The sequence below is a fragment of the Pan troglodytes genome, chromosome 20, assembly GCF_028858775.2.
Source record: "Pan troglodytes isolate AG18354 chromosome 20, NHGRI_mPanTro3-v2.0_pri, whole genome shotgun sequence".
Taxonomy (NCBI): domain Eukaryota; kingdom Metazoa; phylum Chordata; class Mammalia; order Primates; family Hominidae; genus Pan; species Pan troglodytes.
Window position 1 is genome coordinate 37,876,009 of NC_072418.2, and position 24,055 is coordinate 37,900,063.

The 24,055-nt window shown below is 41.1% G+C and overlaps 1 protein-coding gene across 4 annotated transcripts; it reads left to right on the forward strand.

Moving 5' to 3' along the window:
- The first annotated feature begins 272 nt into the window (after nucleotides 1–272).
- ZNF181 (zinc finger protein 181) lies at nucleotides 273–9,040 on the forward strand. 4 transcript variants are annotated; one of them, XM_063800659.1, is made up of 5 exons: nucleotides 273–522; nucleotides 1,133–1,209; nucleotides 5,316–5,436; nucleotides 5,694–5,777; nucleotides 6,779–9,040. In XM_063800659.1, exons 2-5 carry the CDS (start codon nucleotides 1,201–1,203, stop codon nucleotides 8,263–8,265), a joined length of 1,701 nt encoding a protein of 566 aa, XP_063656729.1. In that variant the 5' UTR covers nucleotides 273–522; nucleotides 1,133–1,200; the 3' UTR covers nucleotides 8,266–9,040. The 4 variants fall into 4 exon arrangements, with proteins under 4 accessions (XP_063656729.1, XP_063656728.1, XP_009433551.3 ...); XM_063800658.1 differs by having other exon boundaries at nucleotides 283–522; nucleotides 5,691–5,777; XM_009435276.5 differs by having other exon boundaries at nucleotides 300–773.
- Nucleotides 9,041–24,055: the final 15,015 nt, after the last annotated feature.

A 24,055-nucleotide genomic window follows, 5' to 3' on the forward strand; every position in this document is an offset into this window, starting at 1 on the left:
ATAAACATTAGTGTGAGTGCACGCTAGACCCAGAAGAGTTTGCCACGGCCGCACGGTTTCCTGGGAAGTGTAGTTTCTTGGTCCCGGCGCCATTGTCCTTAAAAGTAGAGGGTGGCCCTTGGTTCCGAGGTGTATCTTTCACCTCATCAGTATGACTATATGCCCCAGGACACTTCCCGCATGGTCCTAACTGCCGGGCTCTGGGACGACAGCCCCAGGCGGTTTAGTTTCTTAGGAAACCGAGATCTGTTTGCCCGCGGCGCCCCAGGTCCGCGCGGCCGCAGAGACTCCTGGGAAGTGTGGTCTTCCGGTACCGGCGGTTCGTTGCGCCTGGAGTTTTGTCCCCTGCGCGGATGATTCTGGGAAATGTCGATCGGCTGTGGGCGGCGCACTGGGTCCGCCCCGCTGTAGCCTCAGGCCTGACGGCGACTCCCAGGCTCAGGGACGATTCTGGGCAGTGTGGTTCCCAGAGGTCGGCGGCCGTTGCCCGCTCACCAGCGACGCGGGGGGCCTGCGGGGACGGTGAGGCCCTGCTGAGGACTCCGGCCAGTATGAGTCCCGGGGGCGGCGGCGGGGCTCAGGCCCTGGGTCTGCCCCGCGGTGTGACCCCGGCCGGTGCCTTGGCTTTTCCTGGCCTTCGTGTCCTCCTATGTAAACGCGGGGTGATGACGGCGCCGACCTCTTGGCGCTGTTGTGAGAGTGAAGTGGGCGCGTGATTAGACGCCAGCCACAGTTGTCTTTGGGTTATGTCGTCATGAAGCCGGCGCTCTACAGTTGTGTAACCTTGAACAAATGGGTTCAGTATCTTGGAATTTCAGTTTTGTCATCGTTTAAAAAATAGATCTGGAAAAATGTGAACGCACACCGTGCATAGTGATGAAGATTGAACGAGCTGATAAAGTTTTTACCATTGTTTTATGAGGATTTTATTTACAGAGTAATTGATTTTCCTCGCAGGTGGCACCTGGTAAATGGTTAGCCCTTGCGGAGAAACACCCTGTTAGTTCCCAGGGAGAGATTGGCGCCCTGGAGAGTGATTACCAGTGTGCCTTTCCATTATGGTGTGTCACAGGTGCCGCAAGATAAGCCTGATTTTTCATGACTGCTTTTTCCTGCCCTTCTGTGCCCTCAGGACACTGCCCATCTCTAAGATAAGAGCCTGGAAAGAGGACTCTGTTGGCTGTTGGAAATTGCAGAGTAATGCCTCAGGTAAGTCGGTGTGTCCGCAAATCTTCCTGAAACACTTTTATCAGGACTGTGTGTTTGCTTTGCTTCTCCTGCCTGTTCCCACCTAACCAAGTCCATTTAGGGGACTGGATCCATGGTTCCTTTCAGTATAGGAAGGACGGAGTCCACAGGAGAGCTCCAAGGTATTATCCTCCTCACCCAGTGTTCCTCTTTTCTACAGTTTTCTGCTAGAAGACTTTCTAGTCTTGCCAACATTTTAAAACTGTAATTCACAATGCAACTTTGGAATGTAAGGTTATTCGGTTTATGGTTGTCAAAACTGTACCATGTGGTCTCAAATGAAGAGATGCTTGCAGTCATCCTTGATTCTTCCCTTTGACTTATACCTATATTCAGATCCTCTAGTTGGAGCTAAGCTATACACTGTATACAGAATCTGACCATTAGTTACCCCAGCACTACCACCGCCACTACCACCCCGGTAGTGATAGCAATAAAGCCACCTGGATTATTGCGGTAGCCTCCTAGCTGGATTCCCTGCATCTGCCCTTAACCCTCATCAGTCTGTTCTCAGTACAGCTGTGACCGTGGTCCTATTGTTACATAAATTCCTGTCATTCCTCAACCTATAATTTTTCAGTGGCTCTAACTGAGTCACTTCTGCAATGACCTATTTGTACAATTAGGCCATTACCTGATCCCACCTTCCTTCTCTGCCTCCTCATTCCTGTGAGCTCTAGCCACTGTCACTAGTTGCTGTGCCATCGACGTGGAATATTCTTCCCCCACATACGCACAAGCTTGCATCCTTATCTTCTTCGTGTGTTTGTTCCGTGGTTACTTTCTCAGAAAAGCTTCCCTGAATGGCTATTTGCAATCGCAGTCACCTTCCCTCGCCTAGCACTTCCACTCCTCCATCACTGCTTTGTTGTTTTCCACAGTGTGTGTCACTCACTAGCTGATGTACTGTATGTTCAGTATATGCACATGCTCATTGTCTGTTCCTGGTGGGAGGAATCTTTTTTCTTTTTTGTTGTCTGTTATAGCTTCAGTACCCAGAGTGTTACCTGGCACCAAATAGATGCTTAGTAAGTAATTGTGGAGTGAATAAGATGAGTAATGAAGAACTGGTGGGGCAGAATCATGGCATGGAAGGTGAAGCTTGCATAGGAGGGGATGTGAGTAGCAGATGTACATGTTGGGTGAAGTCTGTTTTCTTGGAGAAATTAGATAATTAGAATTGAAAAACTGGTGTGGTGGTACATGCCTGTTTTTCCAGCTATTCGGGAGGGTGATGAGTTGAGAAAATTTCTTGAACCCTGTGGTGTGAGGCTGCAGTGAGCTATGATTATGTCACTGCACTCCAGCCTGGCGGCAGAGCAAGAAAAAAGTAACAGCTAAAGTGAACTAAGCCAAAATCATTCATTGGTTCATCTTCTAAACACTTAGGAAGTATCTGTTAGGAAAAGTTGTACATGTATTTTGGTGTACACTGACACACAGGACTTCATGATCTAGTGCAGTATTGTCTAAGAGAACTTTCTGCAGTGGTGGAAGTGCTCTGCATGTGTACTGGTCAGTACAGTAGCCACCAGCCCTGTATGACTATTGAGTACTTGAACTGTGGCTTAAGCAACTGAGAAACTGAATTTTAAACTTTACTTATTTTATTTTTACATTTTAATTAATTTAAATGTATGTAGCCAAATTGCCTAGTGGCTACTGTATTGAGGATTGCAGCACTGGTAGAAAAGTAAGAAAGCATAAGAAATTAAAATAAGTGCCAGGACAGATAGGCTATGTTCTTTTGGGGACAGAGATGAGTGAACACCCCAGGCTGCCCAGACAACTGAAGGGGAAGAAGGAAGCATCCCTGGCTCTAACTTGTAATAACCTGTTCATCATAAAGCTATGAGAAATGTTTTTTTGATTTGGGATAAAGGGAATTAACTAACACAGTGGCAACTCCAATTAACAGGTGAATTTAGGATAAATTATGTGTAGCAAATTGAACTGTAAGGTCTTACTTGATTATTTGGAAAATGTATGTATTGGATTGTATCTGCTTGGCTATAAAAAAGATGAGATTTCTTCCTGTCCTTTTAATCTCATTAGTGGATTGCCTGTGAAGTGCATCACAGTTGATTTAATGCTTATTAAGTAATAAAACTGTGTTCTTTTTTTTCTACATTTGTGGAGAGGATTTTCTGCCATTGGCAGGAGATTTGAATTTTAATTATTTTCCCAACACCTGGCAAAAATAAATTCTGCCTTTAAAACCAAAGACGAGTATCACTGGTGAACATGCATGCAAAATATCCAAATAATGTAATACAATGCTGAATTAACTCTCAGAGCTAAAAAATTACCACAGGCAAGCAGTCTGTTTCACAAATCAAAGACAGTAATAATGCTGTATTAAATAGATGTATTTTTTGTACATATTATAATTTGACTAGCCAATAAACTATTATTGAATATTTAAGCTTCCAAAGTTTTACTAAAAAGTAATATTGTGAAATGAGTACTATTGAAAGGAATTTCTAAGCCACATCTGTGAACATTTCCTTAGAGTATTTTCTTTGAAACGTACCCCTTTATTTTTTTCCCTTTACTTTCAGGTCTTATTTAAGGACTATCTAAGGCAGTGGTGCCCAACCTTTTTGGCACCAGGGATCGGTTTTGTGGAAGACAGTTTTTCCACAGAAGCGGGAGGTGGTGGTTTGGGGATGAAACTGTTTCACCTCAGATCATCAGGCATTAGTTCAATTCACATAAGGGGCGTGCAACCTTAATCCCTTGCATGCGCACTTCACAGTAGGGATTGCGCTCCTATGAGAGTCTAATGCCATAGCTGATCTGAGAGGAGGCGGGGCTCAGGTGATAATAGTCATTTGCCTGCCACTCATCTCCTGCTCTGTGGCCTGATTTCTAACAGGCCACAGACTGGTACCAGTGGTTAGGGACCCCTAACCATCAGGGGGTTAGGGACCCCTGATCTATGGCATGAAACCATCCTTCAGTCTTTTCACCCAGGGGTCTCATATTTTAATAATGGTCTATCAGTACAAAGTTTAAGTATACACCATAAATATATTTTTCTTTTTTGTTTATGAATCAGTTATGTGTATATTTTAGTCCATTGGTGCTGCTATAACAGAATACCACAGACTGAGTAATTTATGAACAATAGAAATTGACTTCTCATGGTTTTGGAGCCTGGGAAGTCCAAGATCAAGGGGCAGGCATCCAGCAAGGGCCTTCTTGCTGTGTCCTTTTATGGTGGAAGGGCGAAGAGAAGAGAGAGGACCAAAAAGGGGCCCAAACTCATTTTTTAAATAAGGAAGTCACTCCTAATGATGATGACATTAATCCATTCATGAGGGCAGAGCCCTCAAGGCCTAATCATCTCCTAAGGTCTCACCTCTCAAAACTGTTACAGCGGCGATTAAGTTCAATACACGCGTTTTGGGGGTCACAATCAAACCATAACAGTGTATGTCTATTAGTCTTTAATATAAAGGTTTTTTTTTTTTTTTTTGAGACAGAGTCTTGTTCTATTACCCAGGCTGGAGTGCAGTGGCGAAACCTCCGCCTCTTGGGTTCAAGCCATTCTCCTGCCTCAGCCTCCCAAGTAGTTGGGATTACAGGTGTAAGCCACCACACCCAGCTGCCCAGTTTTTGTGAGCCTTAGTGGATCATCCTGAGTATCCCATTTGAGAGACAATCGCTTTACCCTCATTTTTTAATTACTTACCTAGCACTTAAGCTGTAAAAGATATAACTAAATACTTGACTCTGTGCTGTCAAATGTCAAATGCTGATTTTTAAAAATTCATGTATTTCTGTAACTTTTAGCAAAATTAACTCTACTGAAGCAAAGCTCTCATATTTGTTTCTCACCTTTATTGTATAATAATTCTAAGCACATAACTGTCCCCCTTATTGTATAGTAATTCCAACTACATAACTGTCCTATTATTACTTAACTGAGATCACATTCCCAATCATTGCCACAACTCCTGAATCCTGTTCCATTTCTCCCACAACCAGGCTAATTTTACCCTTTCTTCAGTGACAGAAGAGGCCTGGGCTATGGCTGAGCCTAAATATGTTTGCTATTTCAGGTGACATTTAATGATGTGGCTATAGACTTCTCTCATGAAGAGTGGGGATGGCTCAATTCTGCTCAGAGGGACTTATACAAGGATGTGATGGTCCAGAATTATGAGAACCTGGTCTCTGTAGGTAAGGATATCACCTCTTCCACTCCAGTAGGGGACACCTTTCTTTTGCCACCCTGAATTGCTGGAGACCCTCCTAAGTAAATGGCTGAATTTCTGTAGCATGTTCCCAAGGAAATGTGCAGCTCTCTTGTGCCCTGCCTGAAGCTTATCTTTCCATTTCGATGAATACCCTTCATCCCTTCCTGTGGTCCCTCTTGTGATGGCCTCTCCTAATAGAGGACCATGGCTTAAACAATTTTGTATTCTTCCTGTAAGCAGGTCTTTCCATAACTAAGCCATATGTGATCACGTTATTGGAGGATGGAAAAGAGCCCTGGATGATGGAGAAAAAACTGTCAAAAGGTATGATTCCACGTGAGTCATGGTGAACGAGACAAAGGAAGATTTTGTTAAAAAGGGTCCCAAACTCTTTATAGTGAGTTTATAGTGAGTGTGGAGGCATTTTAGGTATACTGTTTTCAAAGATCTCAGATAGAAATGAAAAATTGTGGGATATTTAGCTTAGATTTTCAAAACAATTGTTCCTCTATCCCAAATTATTATCTGTATCACTCATGTCATCTAATCAAGGTTAGAGGTTTTTGCCTTCATAATAATTCAATTGTTACTCTATTCATGACAGTAAGGCAAATTATTCTTTCTTAAATCTACTTAAAGAAAAACATACTGATAGTTTTAGGCTAAGAAAAGCTGTCAATTAGATGGGAAATCACTTTTCTAAAGCTGAGCGTTGTAGATGAAATATGAACATATTAGAGGAAAAAATGAACATATATAAATATGTTTCTAGGAATATTTTCTAATGTCCAATAAATGACATGATTCACACAGTTTCTTCATAACTTCAGAAAGCCTAAATCTTTGTCAGCTATAAAGAGCATTTAGATTATTGTGTTTTTACTGCAACTGTTTAATAATATCAATTCTGTATTTTAAGCATGTTAATCTGGCAGCAAATTGAGATTAATTGAATGTTGGAGAAAAAGGCTATGAGACAAAATGCAATCTTTCATACATGCATATAGGCACAAAATGATGGCTTGGAATCCAGAATGCCTTCCACATTTTATTTCTGATAACTTCCTTTTTTTCCATACTATTTCATCCATTACATATATTTTTCCCATTTCCATTATCACACTGTGTTCCCACTTCTGTGAACTCTGTATTCTCTGCTCCATTTGAGCACTGTTCAGAAATCATTGAAATATTTGAGTTGTCAGAACTATGTGTTTTCTGGGGGCTTCATTTCTAATCCAGTTCTCCTAATTCCAACGTAGAAGTTTCTTTTCAAATAGTTAAAAAAAAACAAAACAGTGCTTTGCTTTTTTGATGTATTTCAGATTGGGAATCAAGATGGGAAAACAAGGAATTATCAACAAAGAAGGATATTTATGATGAAGATTCACCCCAAACAGTAATAATAGAAAAAGTTGTAAAACAAAGTTATGAATTTTCAAATTCTAAGAAGAATTTGGAATATATAGAGAAGTTAGAAGGGAAGCATGGAAGTCAGGTAGACCACTTCAGACCAGCAATTCTCACCTCTAGAGAAAGCCCCACTGCAGACAGTGTTTACAAATACAATATATTTAGAAGCACCTTTCATTCAAAGTCTACTCTTTCTGAACCACAAAAAATTTCTGCTGAAGGGAATTCACACAAATATGATATATTAAAGAAGAACTTACCAAAAAAGTCAGTTATAAAACATGAGAAAGTCAATGGTGGAAAGAAACTTTTGAATTCTAATAAAAGTGGGGCAGCCTTCAGCCAGGGCAAATCTCTTACCCTTCCCCAGACTTGTAATAGAGAGAAAATCTATACATGCAGTGAATGTGGGAAAGCCTTTGGCAAACAGTCAATCCTCAATCGCCACTGGAGAATTCATACAGGAGAGAAGCCCTATGAATGTCGTGAATGTGGGAAGACTTTTAGCCATGGCTCATCCCTTACACGACATCTGATAAGCCATAGTGGAGAGAAACCTTACAAATGTATTGAATGTGGGAAGGCCTTTAGCCATGTCTCATCACTTACTAACCATCAGAGCACTCACACTGGAGAGAAACCATATGAATGTATGAACTGTGGAAAGTCTTTTAGTCGTGTGTCCCATCTTATTGAACATCTAAGAATTCATACTCAAGAAAAACTCTATGAGTGTCGTATATGTGGAAAGGCCTTCATTCATAGGTCATCTCTCATTCACCATCAGAAAATCCATACTGGAGAGAAGCCTTATGAATGTAGAGAATGTGGGAAAGCTTTCTGCTGTAGCTCACACCTTACTCGACATCAAAGAATTCACACTATGGAGAAACAATATGAATGCAACAAATGTCTGAAAGTCTTTAGTAGCCTCTCATTTCTTGTTCAGCATCAGAGTATTCATACTGAAGAAAAACCCTTTGAATGTCAGAAATGCAGGAAATCCTTCAACCAGCTTGAATCACTGAATATGCATTTGAGAAATCACATTAGATTGAAACCCTACGAATGCAGTATATGTGGGAAAGCCTTTAGTCATAGGTCATCCCTGCTTCAACATCACAGAATTCATACTGGAGAGAAACCTTACGAATGTATTAAATGTGGGAAGACCTTCAGCTGTAGTTCAAACCTTACCGTACATCAGAGAATTCACACTGGAGAAAAGCCATATAAATGTAGTGAGTGTGGGAAAGCTTTTAGCAAAGGCTCAAATCTTACTGCCCATCAAAGAGTACATAATGGAGAGAAACCCAATAGTGTGGTAAGTGTGGAAAAGCCTTTAGACTATATGAATCACTATACATGTGAGAAATCTTACAGAAGAGAAACTGTATGAAGCAGTGGTTATCATGGTAAATTTCCTAGATTCTCCCTTATTTAACATTAGAAAAATTTATACTGGGGAAAGTCTTATGAATGTGGTGAATATAGGAAGACCTTTTAGCAAAGATGCAGGCCAGTTTGTTTATCAGACTTTATACTGTAGAGAAATCATATGAAGACCATAAATGTGGGAGAGCCTTTGTCAATATTAATCCCTTAATTGACATAAGTATACTCACACTAGGATAAAACCCTGTACATGTAGCAAATGTGGGAAAGACTATAGACAATAGGAATCTTTTACAAACTCCTACAGGAGAGAAGCTGTATGAATGTAGAAAATTTAGAAATTGAGGGAAGTCTTCAGTTCCAAGTATATCCCTTATTCTACAGCAGAGAACTCAAAATGGAGAGAAATCTCATTTAAGAGATGTAGTGAAGTGTTCACTAAGAGTGTTTATCTTGCTACGCATCAGAAGATTAATGGTAGAACAACCTGAAGGATTTAGGAGTTATGTGTAAATCTTTGCAGTCATGCTATTTGTAAACTGGATTCTACAGGAGAGCAAATAAACATTATAATAAAATATGCATTTCTTAGAGCAGTAGCTTGCAGTTTCAGTTGAGTTCTACTTAGAAATTCTTTTTAGCTAGTGGGCATGTGAAGATATTTAGTCACCCAGAGGAGCCAGTAAGTGTTACAATATTGAAAATTAAAGCTGCAAAAGAGATAAAGTGATGTTAATAAAAGTTTTGGCATCTAATAAAATCATTTTGTATATCACAAACTCTTTCACTGTGACTATTTCTTGTAAAAAAAATTTCACTAAGATTAGCCTTAGCATAGCCTTTAGTGGGAGACTAGCAAACCTAGAGAAAAATGACCTGCTCTTTATACTAAGAATAGCAGTATTTTGATGAGTCAATTTCCAGTAGGCTTAATCAAATACATTTCAAAAAAATTTACTGAGCATCACTTGTGTATTATTACACAGCGATGGGATACAGGAATCCAGTAGTTCTGAGCTTTAGTGGTGTGTCGAAGTCAGTAGGAGGGCTTGTTAAAGCACAGATTGCTAAGTCTGAATCTTAGGGTTTCTGTATGAGTTGATTTGAATTTGCATTTTTCATGTGTTCTTAGGCGACACACTGTCCAGAAAGCACATTTTGATAACCATTGTAATAATGAACAAATCTGATCTTTTTCTCGCAGGGATGTTATCTGACAAGAAAGATGGATAGCAAATAAATTTGAAATAATGGTTTACAAGTGCTATGAGGACATAACCAAGAAACAACATACTACAAGAGATCAGAGCAGGCTTAGCGAGATGTGATTTTTGAAATGAATCCTAAATGATGAACACTAATTATGTAATGAGTACTACTCATGTAGCCGTGTGCATCCCTTGTGTGTGCCTGTGCGTGTGTGTATGCGGTGTGCTGGGTGTTAATCTAGGTAAAGCAGACAGTCGAGTTCTGTCATACTTGCTGCAGCTGGATTCCACGTTCCCATGTCTAGTTTCAGATTCTGTGGCTTTGAGGTAGTGCTGCTGGCAGCATCATTGCAGCAACCGTCATTTCTCTATCCCTGAGTCATAGTTACGGGAGTTTACCTTGAAATCACTAGCCCAGAAGTGTTCTCATTACTTTTACAGCCCACCTACCAATTTTGAAAGCACTAATTTGCAGCAATATATGTCTTGAAATAGTTAAGAGAGATTTTGTTCTCTGCACTGAACCTTGACAGATAATTATGTTTTGTAAGGAGGCAGGATGGCTTCAAATATTCTAAGTTCTAGATAAGAAATGGAACAGTCTCACTGGCCCTGTGATTAGAATCCTATCTTGTGATTAGAAAGGTAATGCAGATCAATTTGATTTGGAGTGTATGGACACTGATGCAAGTGAAGGGGTGTGATATGGATTATGCTTCAGATTTTGTTCTTTATCTCAGGTGAGAGTAGTAAGATATGTTATTTTAAAAAGGAACATTATGTTATAGTTATGATAATTCTGGTGTGGAATGAGTGATAAGGTTTCTGACTTTCAACAAAATGTATCTCCTCTGATATATGTGCTACCTTAACAGAAAGCCAAAGCACAGAGGCATATTCCAATAGCAATTTGCAAGGGGCAGTAGGTTTGGAATGGGGTGGTAAACTTTTACTATTTTGCAGGGATTTTATCTTTCATTTGATTTATTTTTAATCATGAAATTTATATTGAAATTCTGTGAAACACTGAAGGATCTTTGGAAGATTTATAATTAAGGAAGGGCCAGGTGTAGTGGCTAATGTCTGTACTCCCAGCACTTTGGGAGACCGAGGCAGGAGGATTGCTTGAGGCCAGGAGTTCGAGACCAGCCTGGGCAATATAGCAAAACTCATTAGTCTGTTAAAAAAAAAAATTACCCAGGTGTAGGCACACATCTGCAGTCCTAGCTATTCAGGAGGCTGAGTGGGGAGGGATTGCTTGAGTACAGGAGTTTTAAGGTCACAGTGAGCTATCATCACACCACTGCTTTCCAGCCTGGACAGCAGAACACCACCCTGTCTCCAAAGTAAATAAATACAATTAAGGAAGCATGATGTGGTATCAGACAGTTGCAAGTACGGATAGACTGGCTACCACATATATACTTATGGGATAATGAGAGTAGCTTTCTTTTCTCCCATTCTGTGTCCTTTCTCTGCTCTCCCAAGCAACTGGTACCACAGAGATGAAGTAGTCCTATAATGCCCAGATTTTGTTTCCACTACACAGTTTAATGCTACCATGTCACTTTGTTATGAGAGGATTCATCGAAATACCTGTGCTTTGTCATTTAAAAAGCATGGGCATACACATGATAATGCTTTACATTTCTGGATTTAAAGTGCCTTCACAATACAGAACTAGGAAAAAGAAGGCCATCTTTTTAAATGAAGATAGTTTTAAGAGAGCAATAAGAGACTATTACTTTGTTATGATAGAAGGTTGGGCTGATGTCATAATGATGTCCTGATGTCACTGACATCATATTATTTCCTCAGTCATACCTATTAACCATTTCTTGAGCATCCACTGTGGGCTTAATAGATAAGAAACACTCCATACCCTTTAAGAGCCCTGAGGTGTGTGTGTGTGAACAGCATTAAACTTTGGAGTCATGTTACCTGGGTTTAAATCCAAGTTGCATGTATACTGGCTTTGTGTGACCTTGGACAAACTAGTTCACTGTGTCTTGCCTCAGTTTCTCCATCTGTAAAATGGTAATAAAGCTATCTCACAGCATTATTATGAAGATTAAATGCATTAATTGGTGTAAAGTGTTTACAACAATCCCTGGCCTCTCAATAGCATTCAATAAGTATTAGCTATTGATTACATCATCATTGTCTTCTCATGGTTGCTTCATCATTCTGGTCTCAAATGTCACATCTAATCACTTGTCACTCCCATGTGTTTACTGTTTAACATTTTTAGAGGAGAGCTCTTACAAAACCCCCCGATTAACTTCCAGCAAATTCTTGAGTATCTGAGCCATTTTGAGGGAGGGAATGTTTCTTGCCCTAAATAATCTGAGGAGAAACAAAGAGACCAGGTAGGAGATGAGATGAGAACCTAGCAGGTCTATAGGAAGGAAGGAGGGTATCCTACAGATTTGGAAAATGGGCCGAGTGAAGGAGGCATCAGGCTTCCACATGAAGGAAAGGGGAGGCTCTACCCAGAGACCAGAAGCCTACAGGTCTTCATCATCATCTCTGAATACAGAGTCCTGTGGGCTGGGTGCCACTGCTTTCACTCTTCCTAAATGGAGGTTAGAGTCTGTCATTGAAGGTCACTGATGCCTGGAAAGTCAAACAGTTTCCTTGTTAGCCTTGGGCCAGTCAGATGTGATTAGAGCTCAGTTGTTGGTAAACATCTAGAAAGAAGCAAGGCACATATCACTGAGCACTTCCTGGGAACTTATTTTTTTGCTGCTGAGGGGGAGTCAGTCTTTAAACAAATTGCAATTGTGTTTGAGAAAAAAGCTTTCTATGCAAAAGTAATTGATGCAAGATACAAGACAATGACAAGGCCATATGGCCCAAGAGGTGCAGAGTGTAAGCACTCTGGCATCAAAGATAAATAGGGAAAAATTATAATCATAATACAATACCGTTAATAGCAGCAGCAACTGGGCCTTGTGTTTGCACTGTGTGCTGCATTCAGACAATTAAATGTTCTATGCTCTGGACCCGAATTCCTAGGTGTGAATTCAGCCTATTGGGACTGTCGCTTGCTTACTCTATAAACTTGGGGAAGTCACTTCATTTCCCATTTTTTCCATCAAAACAAAAATAATTCCCATCTTACTAGCTGGTTGTGAGAATTAAAAGATTTATAAAGCAAGCAACAAAGTGCCTCTGCATGGAAGTTTGTTGCCGTGTTTTTCCTGCTTTTAATAATCTTCCCACATACTGGAAGGTAAATGCCATAATCATCTTCATGCTAGTGACCTGAGTCTCTCTCAGAGTCACACATCTTAGGAATATAGGCTACATTTGAACATTCGGTAAAAGACCACACAATATTGCCCTCCTAGGACCTAGATCTCAGAAGACTGGGGTTTCTCTTGGCAACCATACAGGCTCTCTTGGCCTCCCTGAGCAAAAAAATGTCTCCTTTGGCCATGCTGTTCCTTCTGCCTAGAATGTGTCCCATACCCCATTTATTACCACGCTTACCTGCGGAGGGAGTCCTGCCTACCTTGCAAAGCTCACTAGGTGTGTCAAAGATGAACAAAGCTGGACATTAATGACAGTGGTGAGAACGGACTTTAATTGGTAATAACTATTGCAATGGGGAAAGGAATTTGGCATGAACTGAACCCAGCTTTGATTTATACAGAGGTGAATGAGTATGTTAAAGGAAGGGTGAGGAAATAGGGAGGGGGTGGAGAAGAGGGGCTCAGTAGAGTCAGAAAAGTGAAAAATTACAAAACACAGGAAGGGAGGGGGCTGGTCTATGTGCAGTCTATCTGGGTTTGCTACTGGCACTTGAATTAGGCTCCTATCCTCCCACAGAGACTGTGAGACAGGGGTCTTATCTTCAGGTGTTGGCTGGAAGAAATTCTTTGGACAGCCTTGAGTTTTTCAGGCCAGCACTTTAAAAGTTATTAGAAAGTGTTAGTGTTGTTCAAGTCTTAATAGGCAAAAGTTGACAGGCCTATTAAAGAAGGCTCAGAGGGGCCTAGCTAGAGTTTGGTCAAAGAAAGAGAAATCTTTGTCAGGTGTCACCTCAGGCTTCCCCAGCCCACTGAGGAGGAATGGTGGTGAAGAAGAAGAAAGAACAAAGGCTCAAGGGATCAACATACAGGATGTGAGTTTCCGCCAAGAGTTGTGTGACCCCGAGAAGATAACTTAAGTTTTCCAAACCTCAGGTTCCTTTTCTGTAAAGCAGGAATAATAGAACCTAACTCTGAGGAAATTGGGATTAAATGAAGTGCTACATAACAAGTTACCCTCAGAACTCAATAAATGTAGTTATTATTGTTACTTAGCCTCTTTGCTTCCACACCACCCTGGAAAACCGAACCAAGTCCTGATCTCTACTTTTGTAAGTGTGCCACATTCCCTGCACAAAGATTCCAGAAGATGAGAAATACTTAATCTAGAGCTAGCAAGGCCAAAGGGAAAAAAAAAAGACTCTCCTAGTAGGTGACATTGACATTGGTGCAGAACAGGGAAGGATGCAAGGGAGGAGAGGAGAGGGAGAGGCACTGCAGAGATCTGGACTCAGTGTCCCAGGCAGAGAGAAACACTGGGAAGTGGGAAAGAGCTTAGAATGATCAGGACAGCTTGGCAGGAGAGCAGTGAGCAAAGGAAGATGGAGTAGAGGGCAGATTTATAGGCCTAAGGATGTATCTCCCTAAAAACAGCATCCAGAGGGATGTTCGTTCCTTGCACAGTGCTGGGCACTGGGAACACACATCACACATTAGCCATCTCTGATACTCTCATCTAGAAAGAATGATGGTTAATATTTCCCCTTTAAGCCTTCCTTGAGGAAAATGGAGGTGAAGGATAGCAAGGTAGCTTGCACAAGGCCACAGCCCTGAGATAGGGTACAGCATGATCCAAACATGTCTCTGGATTCTGCAGGCCATGCCTCTCCCAAGGGTCTGCACATGCCACTGTACATGAATGGGGGATACTAAGAAGTTATAGTTCATACTTCCCCACCACATACCACCAATTGCCAGAAAGAGGAACTTTCTTTTGTAATACTTGATTTAATTCTAGGACTCTGGACTGAGAGTGACCCTATCAGCAGGAAGAGAAGGCCTGAAGAATCCCAGGATGCCACGATCCTCCATGTCAGTGTGCCACAGCCATGTGGTTGAGAGTCCAAGAATGTGAGACTAGTTAACACACCTGTGCTAGGAGGGAGGCGACTGTATCAGTACTTCCCTCAGCTGAACTCTCTCCCAGGCCCTACAAAGGTGTCTAGATGAGTCCTATCCTCCTTACTGGCCTTCCTAGCTTGGTCCCAAAGAGTCACCTGCTCCCCCTGGGTGGTGTGGTCAGACAGGTCATGTGACAAATGAAAGTCCACTGTAGCAGTGCCAATAGTGCAGGCCACAATAATGCAGGCTGCAGGAAACACTCCTGTCCTAGGCTCTCATTTGGGCATATGAAGCACATCCTTCTAGGTAATGTAGCTCTTCACATTCTTCGAGGCAATGGCTAAGTAGCACCCAGAGGGCCACTAGGAATGAGCATCAAAAGACTCTTATGAGGAGAGTGGTACTTCATTTCTTAAAGGTGAGTACCCAGTTTTCCATATTTTACTGCCTGCTACAGATCACATAAATATTTAGAGATACATTATTTCAGATACTATGAAATACTACAAAACCAAATATGTGGAGTATGATTTCAGGGAAAATGACCAAATAGGAAGTGCCACGAATCTGCCACTGTACCTGAAAAACTATTCTGGCATCTTTCTCAAGTGACTATGTTGGAACTCCAGAGTTTATCTGAATGCTTCTAATTTCCAGCTTGCCTAATAAATTACAATTTGTGTTGATTGCAGCCATCAGAGTGGTATTGGCTACACATTCCTCACTCCCAGCTCCATGGCAAGCAGCTTTGGGGATGGGAATGTCATTCTGGTGCAGATTTCTGGAGCCAGGGTGGGCAATAAGTACCTTATCCCACAGATACTGAGGTTTTGTGTTCTGACTGTGGATTGGTGCTTCTGATCTTGTGGGCTTGTAGGCTAGTCATCATTGTTTCAACCCCCACTGGATGAAGTGTCTTTTCACAGATATAAAAGAATTGCACCTATTTTTTTGTTTGTCTTCAAAAACAACTACATATACGGAAGAATTCAGAAAGCCACCTCACATGCCCATGGAAAGATACAAGCACTGAAAAGACCTTCTTCAGTTTTCACTTTAGGCTGATCTCTGGCACATAATTATCCCATAATAATGAAAACAGAGGCAAAAATGCAGCAATTCCAGGGAAAGGTGGGGGGAAATATGATTTCCAGAGCTACCACATGGTAAGATTCAAATGCCCAGTCTTCTACAACAACAAAAACCTGAAGGCATGCCAAAAAAACATAAAAGTATGGCCCAATTAAAGGAACAAAATGAATGGAGAGAAAACATACTTGAGGAAACCCAGATGTCAGTCTCGCCAGAAAAAGACAACTGTCTTAAAGATGCTTAAAAAGCTAAGGACATGAACAAAGGAAAAAGATGTATGAGCAAAATGAGGATAGAAATAAAGAGAGAAAATGATTCCTAAAAAGAACGAAAAACATTCTGGATCAAAATTTACAGTAATGGAAACAAAATATGAATACAATAAAGGGATTCAGAAGACATGCAATCAGAGGAGAGATTCAGCAAACCTAAAAATAGGAAAACACAAATTATCAATATAAAAAAGAATGAGGATTGGAACTTTAGCACAACAACAATTTGGGAATCCCTGAAGGGGAAGAGAAAGAAAGGGGCAGAGAAAAATACTTGAAGACATAATGGCTGAAAAATCTCCAAATTTGATGAAAGATATGAATTTGCCAACCCAGCAAGAGTTCACCATGAATGAACTCTAAGCAGGAGAATTGCGAAGAGACCCACACTGAGACACATAATCAAATGTCAAAAGCCAAAAGACAGATAATCTTAAAAACAGGAAGAGAGAAGCAACTCCTCTCATATAGGGGATCCTCAAGACTATTAGCCAGTGTCTCACCAGAAACCTTGGAAGCTAGAAGGAAGTGGGTCAATAAACGTAAAGGGTGAAGAAAAAAAGCTGTCAATAGAGAATTTTATATTCAGCAAAATGTTCTTGAAAAATTATGGAGAAATTCACATATTCCCAGATAAACAAAAGTGGAGGGAGTTGATTATCACTAGACCTGCTCTGAAAATAAATAAATAAATTAATTAAAAAAGGGTAAAGGAGGTCTATCAGGTTGAAATTAAAAGAAGCTAAAATGTACCCAATGACAAAACTCCATGGACATAATCAGTACTGGAGCTCAAATTACAGTTATACCGGGGGATCCCATTAAATTTAAGCATTGTGCCTCTCCTGTCTTAAGAAAGTCACTATATATAAAATAGAGAAAAAGTAGGAATGCCTCACTTTAAATGTAGCCTTGCCTATATTTCCCAAGTCATAATACCCATTGCCCTAATATATCCCATATTGGAGCATAGATGCTGCAACATAAATCATAAATTAAGGTAGATCTTTTACAAACTGGCTTGATAAAATGGGACCTCATGAATACCCAGTTAAAATAGTTAATCTGGTCCAATATAGGATACAACAGGGCCTTCAAGGGTTAAACCTAATTAATAAAAAGGCAATTATCCCAACTGCTTCTCTATTTGATATCCCAATCTTGCCTGTTAAACCTGGGGGATAAAAAAAGGGTAAAGTGCCTCATGGTGCATTACTATAACCTTAACAATGTGTTCCCACCAATTAGGGCCCCCATACAAAACAGCTAATATTATTAAAATTACTGATTCTATTAAATCAATAACGAACAAATATTTTGCTTTTATAGATTTGGAGAGTGTGTTCTGTTCCAGGCCCATTTCAATAGCCTCTCAACTACAGTTCACCTTTATTTCTGAAGGAACACAATACTCCTGTTTCAGGCTACCTGTGGGGTACCTCAGCAGCTCTGCCATCACACACAGTCTTTGCAAGATAGATCATAGCTGCATCCATTTTTCTCCAGGAGCACAGGGTGGAAGGCTGGATCGAGGGTGCTTATTTTCCTTGGACTCAATGACCATAGAGACTGTCCCATGCTTCAGGCAGCTACTCATCTGCTATGGCACCCATTTGAGCCTAGACTTCCACAAACAAAAACAGAAGATCTGTTGAATGCACTGCACACTGTTCTGGTAACTATTGGTCTCCTTACTGCTGATTGGGATGATTCACTGGTTTTCAATTCAGAGGTCTAAACTCCCCAAATAAGCCTCAACCAAACATGGCAAATGCTGAGTTGCACATCAACTTGAGAGGGTACCCATGTAAAAAGGACACCCAAGTCCCACATCTCAGATGATTTCACCCTTGCCCAGAAGCTCACTGCTGGAGATGACACTGCCCCAGCCCAAGTCTTTGCCATTGTAGATGACTTTACCTCTTGTGCCAGGGACAACTTCACCCCAGATATGAAAACCTCTGTCCCAGTGGTGCCTATGGAGTGCCTCTCCTAAGGCATGCATTAAACATGGGGTATTTATGCTTTTCTCCCTTGGATGTTAAAGGTTCTACTATGTTTCTGAGCTTGCTGTCTGCCTAACCTATGATTCTGGTATATTCCTTGCTCTTTGCCAGAATGTACACCCTACACTTCCATGTCTAACAGGAAATCTAGTAGAGGTTACTACTATCTATGCCATTCTAAAAATTAGTGGAAATTACTGCTTTCCTCGGGAGGCATCTGCCTCAAATCAGTCAACCCCTTCTCCCCCTAGAAAGAGTACCATTTACTCCCTGATGCCTTTTCTACTCTCACCCTGCATCTCCTACTATGATCACTCTTTCCCCTTGATCACACACAAATACCACTAACCTTTACATATACCTTACTATCATTTCATACCCTCCAACATTACAACTGCCAAACTTGTCACTTTGACCTGAACATGTTTCTAATGCACTTAATAACACTACCAAGATATTGTTAGTGACCCTAAAGATTTCAGAACTACTGTCTTGGATAATACCACATAACCAAATTTAAAAACTCCCAAAGCGCCATTTGCTTAAATCTACCACCTGCCTTCATTCCTCACCAGGGATGGCTACATGTTATGACCAAGTTAACCTATGGGCTTACCACTTGTGCCCAGGAGCCAACCACCAGTGGCCAATTCCCCACCCCAAGGCCTTCACCCTCCTTACAATGATATTCTCATGGGTACACTATACTCTGAATAATGGCACATTTGGTTTTTTTTGTGGCTTGAAATCACAGGCACAGCACCTTATGTATTTTTCCTTGCCAATCACCCTCGATGTTTTCCCTAATAAAATCTGGTAAACAGTGTTTACACTGGGGATTGCCATGGTTCTTTGTCCACTTGGTACTTCCCTGTTTCCATTAACCCAAAGACACAAGGCAAAATGGGCAGTGTTTATCCCTATCTTAATAGGACTTGCCACAGGCACAGGAGCCACCACTGCTGACACCAATACAGCAGGCTTTGTCGAATAAGATCAAATCATAACTGCCAAGCAGCATCATTACGTGGCCCTTTCAGATCATATTCAAAGGCTGTACAAAATACTGTCCTTAATACAACAAGCCCATGAGTCTCTAACTCAAATGGCAATAGATAACAGGCTGGCTCTTGACTATTAGCCAGGGAAGGAGGAGTTTGTGCCACTCAGGATACCTCCTACCGTATGTACATTAATCACTCTGGACAGGTACAGGCCAACTATGAGGAATAGGTCAAAAGGTAAAGGTTTTTCATGACTTAGCCAAATATTCCAACAGATTCCCTTAAATCCAGGGGTGCCTGGCCCGTTCTCTTGGCTTTCCTCCACAAAGTGTGGGATGCCATGTTACAAACTGGATACCAAACCCTCATCATATGCCTAATAGGACTCTTCTGAGCTGTCACCTTTATTAAAGTTTACCTTCAGTGGCTAAGTCATGCTGTCCCAGGCACCTTTAACATCTCCACAACCCAGGTGGCAAGTGTTATCCATCCGATTAGTATTGTAATGATGTTGAGGCACCACAGGGCAAACTGTAATGTAAATTTTAAAGCACTGTATTTTCCTGCTGCCTCAGTATCTCCACAAACAGGCTGTGAGCCCCCAGCCAGCTATACCAGTGTGATTAGGCTGGCCCTGCCACAAGTTCTGTTGTGCTGTTTGTGTACTCCATCCTGGCTGCCAATAAAGGCACTTCCCCATAGGTCTTCATTCTCTTGGCTCCCTAACAGCTCAGTTGAGCCAGCCTCCTTGATGCTGTCTGTGCCCCCTTGGTTCCTTTGGTGTGCAATGACTCTCTCTCTAGGACCTGTAAGTATAATAAAACTTTGTTCTTTGACAAGCCTCTCCTGCGTTTCCTCCTCTGCCTACACCTGACTGACAGTCCTATGAGCACACAATTTAAATAGTTCTAACAACACAGGAATCATGCAAAATATTCAATCCAAAGGCAGAAGTGGGGTCGGGGGAGAAAATAAAGAGAATAGATTAAACAAAGAGAAAAACCAATAGCAAAATGATAAATTGAAACCCAGCAATATAATCACACTAAATTAAATGACCTAATTAAAAGGCAGAGATTTTCAAAGTAGATAAAATGCAAGATCCAATAATATTTCGTACAAGAAAACCATTTTAAATATAATGACAAAAATTAATTAAAAATCAAAGGACATGGCTGGGCGTGGTGGCTCAGGCCTGTAATTCCAGCACTTTGGGAGGCCAAGGCAGGCTGATCACCTGAGGTCAGGAGTTCAAGACCAGCCTGACCAACATGGAGAAACCCTATCTCTACTAAGGACACAAAATTAGCTGGGCGTAGTGGCGGGCGCCCGTAATCCCAGCTACTTGGGAGGCTGAGGCAGGAGAATCACTTGAACCTGGGAGGCAGAGGTTGTGGTGAGCCGAGATTGTGCCATTGCACTCCAGCCTGGGCAACAAAAGCGAAACTCTGTCTCAAAAAAAAAAAAAAAAAAAAAAAAATCAAAGGACACAGATACACCATTGTAATAGTAAGCAAAAGAGCACTAGAGAGGCTGTATTAATATCACACAAAGTTAACTTCAGAACAAAGACTATTACCTAAATATTTATATACCTAATAAAAGAACTTAAAAATGATAGATATGCAAAGAGAAATAGACAAATCCATAATTACAGTAGTTTTTTTAAAAAAGAAAACACCATTCTCTACATAAGTGACAGAACAAGTAGAAAATCAGGACTCAGAAGACATGAGCAACACTCTCGACCGTATTGACTTACTTGACATTTATAGAACACCCAACGAGATCAGAATGCACACTATTTTCAGTAATAATGTGTAAACATTCTTCCAAGATAGACCACATTCCGGATCATAAAACAAACCTCAATAAATAGAAAAGGGTTCAAGTCATGCAAAGTATGTTCTCAGACCATAATCAAACTTCATAGATCAAAGAAGAAATCAAAAGGGAAATTAAAAATTATTAGAACTCATTGAAAATTATGTCAGAATTTATGGAATGCTACTAAACCAGTATCTGGAGTGAAATTTATAGCATTAAGGGCCTATATTAGAAAAAGAATGAAAGGTCTCAAATTAATGACCTCAGCTTTAGAAGGCTGAGAAATTCTGACCCAAGTGTAAAACATACAACTGTTAAATTTTTAGAAAAAAGGAAAAAAAAATTTTGTGTATCTGCTAAAATCATCCCATGACTTCACATAGCAATTAGAATTAAATCCAAATTTCATGGTACCCTATCTGTGCATATGGCCTGCTACTCCACTCCATCATTAATTTCCATTCTCCCTGTCAAGCCACACTACATTGAGCTGTATCCTCCAACAGTCCAAGCTCTTGTCACCCTTGAGGTCTTGGATATGTGGTTCTCTCTTCGGGACTCCTGCATGCTTCCTGGGTCTGCATATCACCTAACAGCCTGTAGGTTCATTTTCCCATGTGTTTAATGTCCACCTTCCTACTCTTACAGAGAGTAACACAGCTCCATGGAGAAGTGCATGGCCAACGTCACCCAATGGGTCATGGAAACACTAAATGATCTGAAATCCCAATCTATCATCTAGGCTCTTAGCCACCAGGCTCAAGATAGGTACAGCCACAGCTACAGCAGAGGTGGTCACTGTGAGGGAGGATGGGGTCTTCAGCTCTTCCCAATGAGTAGAAAACTAAACTGCTGTCTGTATATATGATTGTGAATTCTATATTTGAGAATTCACCTACTAAAATTTTGTTGTAACTCCAAAATCAATACTTTGAGGTTTTTGCATTTTTGCAGTCATTTGCAGACATGTGCAGAGTGATGAAAAAAATGATTCATCAAGCCTGCATGTCACCAGCTGAGGTCAAAGGTGATGCCTTTCTTGTTTCGGCATTCATAATGTCGTGTCATTTTCAGTCATTTAGTGCACAATGGCTCATGCCTGTAATCCCAGCACTTTGGAGGGTTAAGGTGGGTGGATCACTTGAGGTCAGGAGTTCGAGACCAGCCTGGCCAATGTGGTGAAACCCCATGTCTACTAAAAATACAAAAATTACCCAGGTGTGGTTGCGGGCGCCTGTAATCCCAGCTACTTGGGAGGCTGAGACAGGAGAATTGCTTGAACCCGGGAGGCGGAGATTGCAGTAAGCCAAGTTCGCACCATTGCACTCTAGCCTGAGCAAGAAGAGTGAAACTCTGTCTCAAAAAAAAAAAAGATTCATTCAGTCATGAGTTATACTGCTGTTGTCTGAGAGTTCAATGTCTACAAATCAACAACACAATACAACCAGAAATAGGAGGAGGAAATTCACCTGTCTGTACATGAGGCAGCTCCTAAAAGTATAAAAAGGAACATCTATAATGCATAATGCATGATGAAGTTATAGAAAACATGAAAAAAGGCTAAATTTATGGGTGAATCAGATGAAGACCAATAGAAAAGAATAGAGGACAGCATTATTGTGAGTCTTAAAGCCAAAGAAATTTATGGTCACGATACCTAAGTAACGAAAATGCTAACCCTGCTCAGCTAGTGCTGGCTACTCACACATTTCAAAAGGCACTACAACATAAAATGTATTAAACTTGCAGGCAAATTCTTCTGGGAGCTGTGGAAGAATTTAAATAATATCCACTAAATGTTATACAGGAAAAGGGTTATGTGAAAAACCAGGTTTCAACACTGATGAGAATGGCTTGTTTTAAAAGAAAATGAATCTATATAGCACAAATGGCCTCCAAAGTCCCTTACTTTAAATCATTCAAAGATCCTGCAACCTTGCTACTGTGCATCAGTACTAATGGTGACTATAAGTGCAAACCACTAATGGTGTACAGAACCCCAAATCCGTAGGAACTTAAAGAGAAAAACCTAAGCCATATGCAAGTCCACTATAAGTGGAACAGAAAAGCATGGATGACTTCAGAACTATTCTGGGATTGGTTTTACAACTGCTTCATCCAAGAAGTTGAATGCTATCTCCAAGGCAAAAACTTTGCCTTCAAAGTTTAATTAACTTTAAATAATGCTCCAGTTCATTGCCATAAAGAACTTGAAAATTCCCACTGCAACCTAGACATTCTTTTTATGGCCACAAACACATGTGTCATACAACCCTTCAATCAGGGCATACTTAAAAGCTTTCAGGGTGCACAACATGAACGACCTTTATAGCAAGGCTTGTGAGGCTCTCAACACCAACAAGGAAACCACCGTTTTGGACTACTGGAAGCCAGTCACTGTATGCAATGTTATTGAGGCATCAAAGTCAGTGATGATAAAGATGGTGACGAAGGTCAGCCTAAGATTCCAAGAACTGTTCTCACAGCAGCAAAAATATCAAACTGAAATCCTGCCCTGGAAACATTTTCAATTACATGGAAGAATGTGACCCCATGCTCGAATGTAGCCTCAAATTTAAGCCCCTAACCTCCACTGCACTCCTTTATGCTGGGACACTGAGGTGGGGCTGGGCACAGTGGCTCACGCCTGTAATCCCAACACTTTGGAGGCCGAGGAAGGAGGATCACTTGAGTCCAGGAGTTTGAGACCACCTGAGCAATATAGTAAGACCCCCATCTCTACAAAAAACAAATTAGCTGGGCATTATGGCACATACCTGTGATCCCAGCTACTTGGGAGGCTCAGGTGGGAGGATTGCTTCAGCCCAGGAGGCAAGGCTGCAGTCAGCCGTGATCACTCCACTGCGCTCTAGCCTGGGCAACAGAGTGAAACCCTGTCTCAAAAAAGATAAAAACACTTTAGGCGAAAAGCCAGACAAGGCTGATGCAATTTTTCATGCCAGCTCAGGAGGGAAAACTGCTGATGATGTCAACAAGTGGCAAAAGTCAAACTCCTGACGTAAAACTGCCAGATGTTGATATGGCACCCTCAGTAATGCCTTCCTCTTCTGCAGAGTAAGTTGCATCAACCTCTTCCTTAGTTTTTTGGGGGTAAGTTAAAGTCAAGCAGTTTAACCATACAGTGCGCTGTCCCATCACACATCTTGTAGCTCCATCAAAAGTACAATTTTAATCTTTTTTAAATCTTTAATGTTTTTCCCCCAGGACT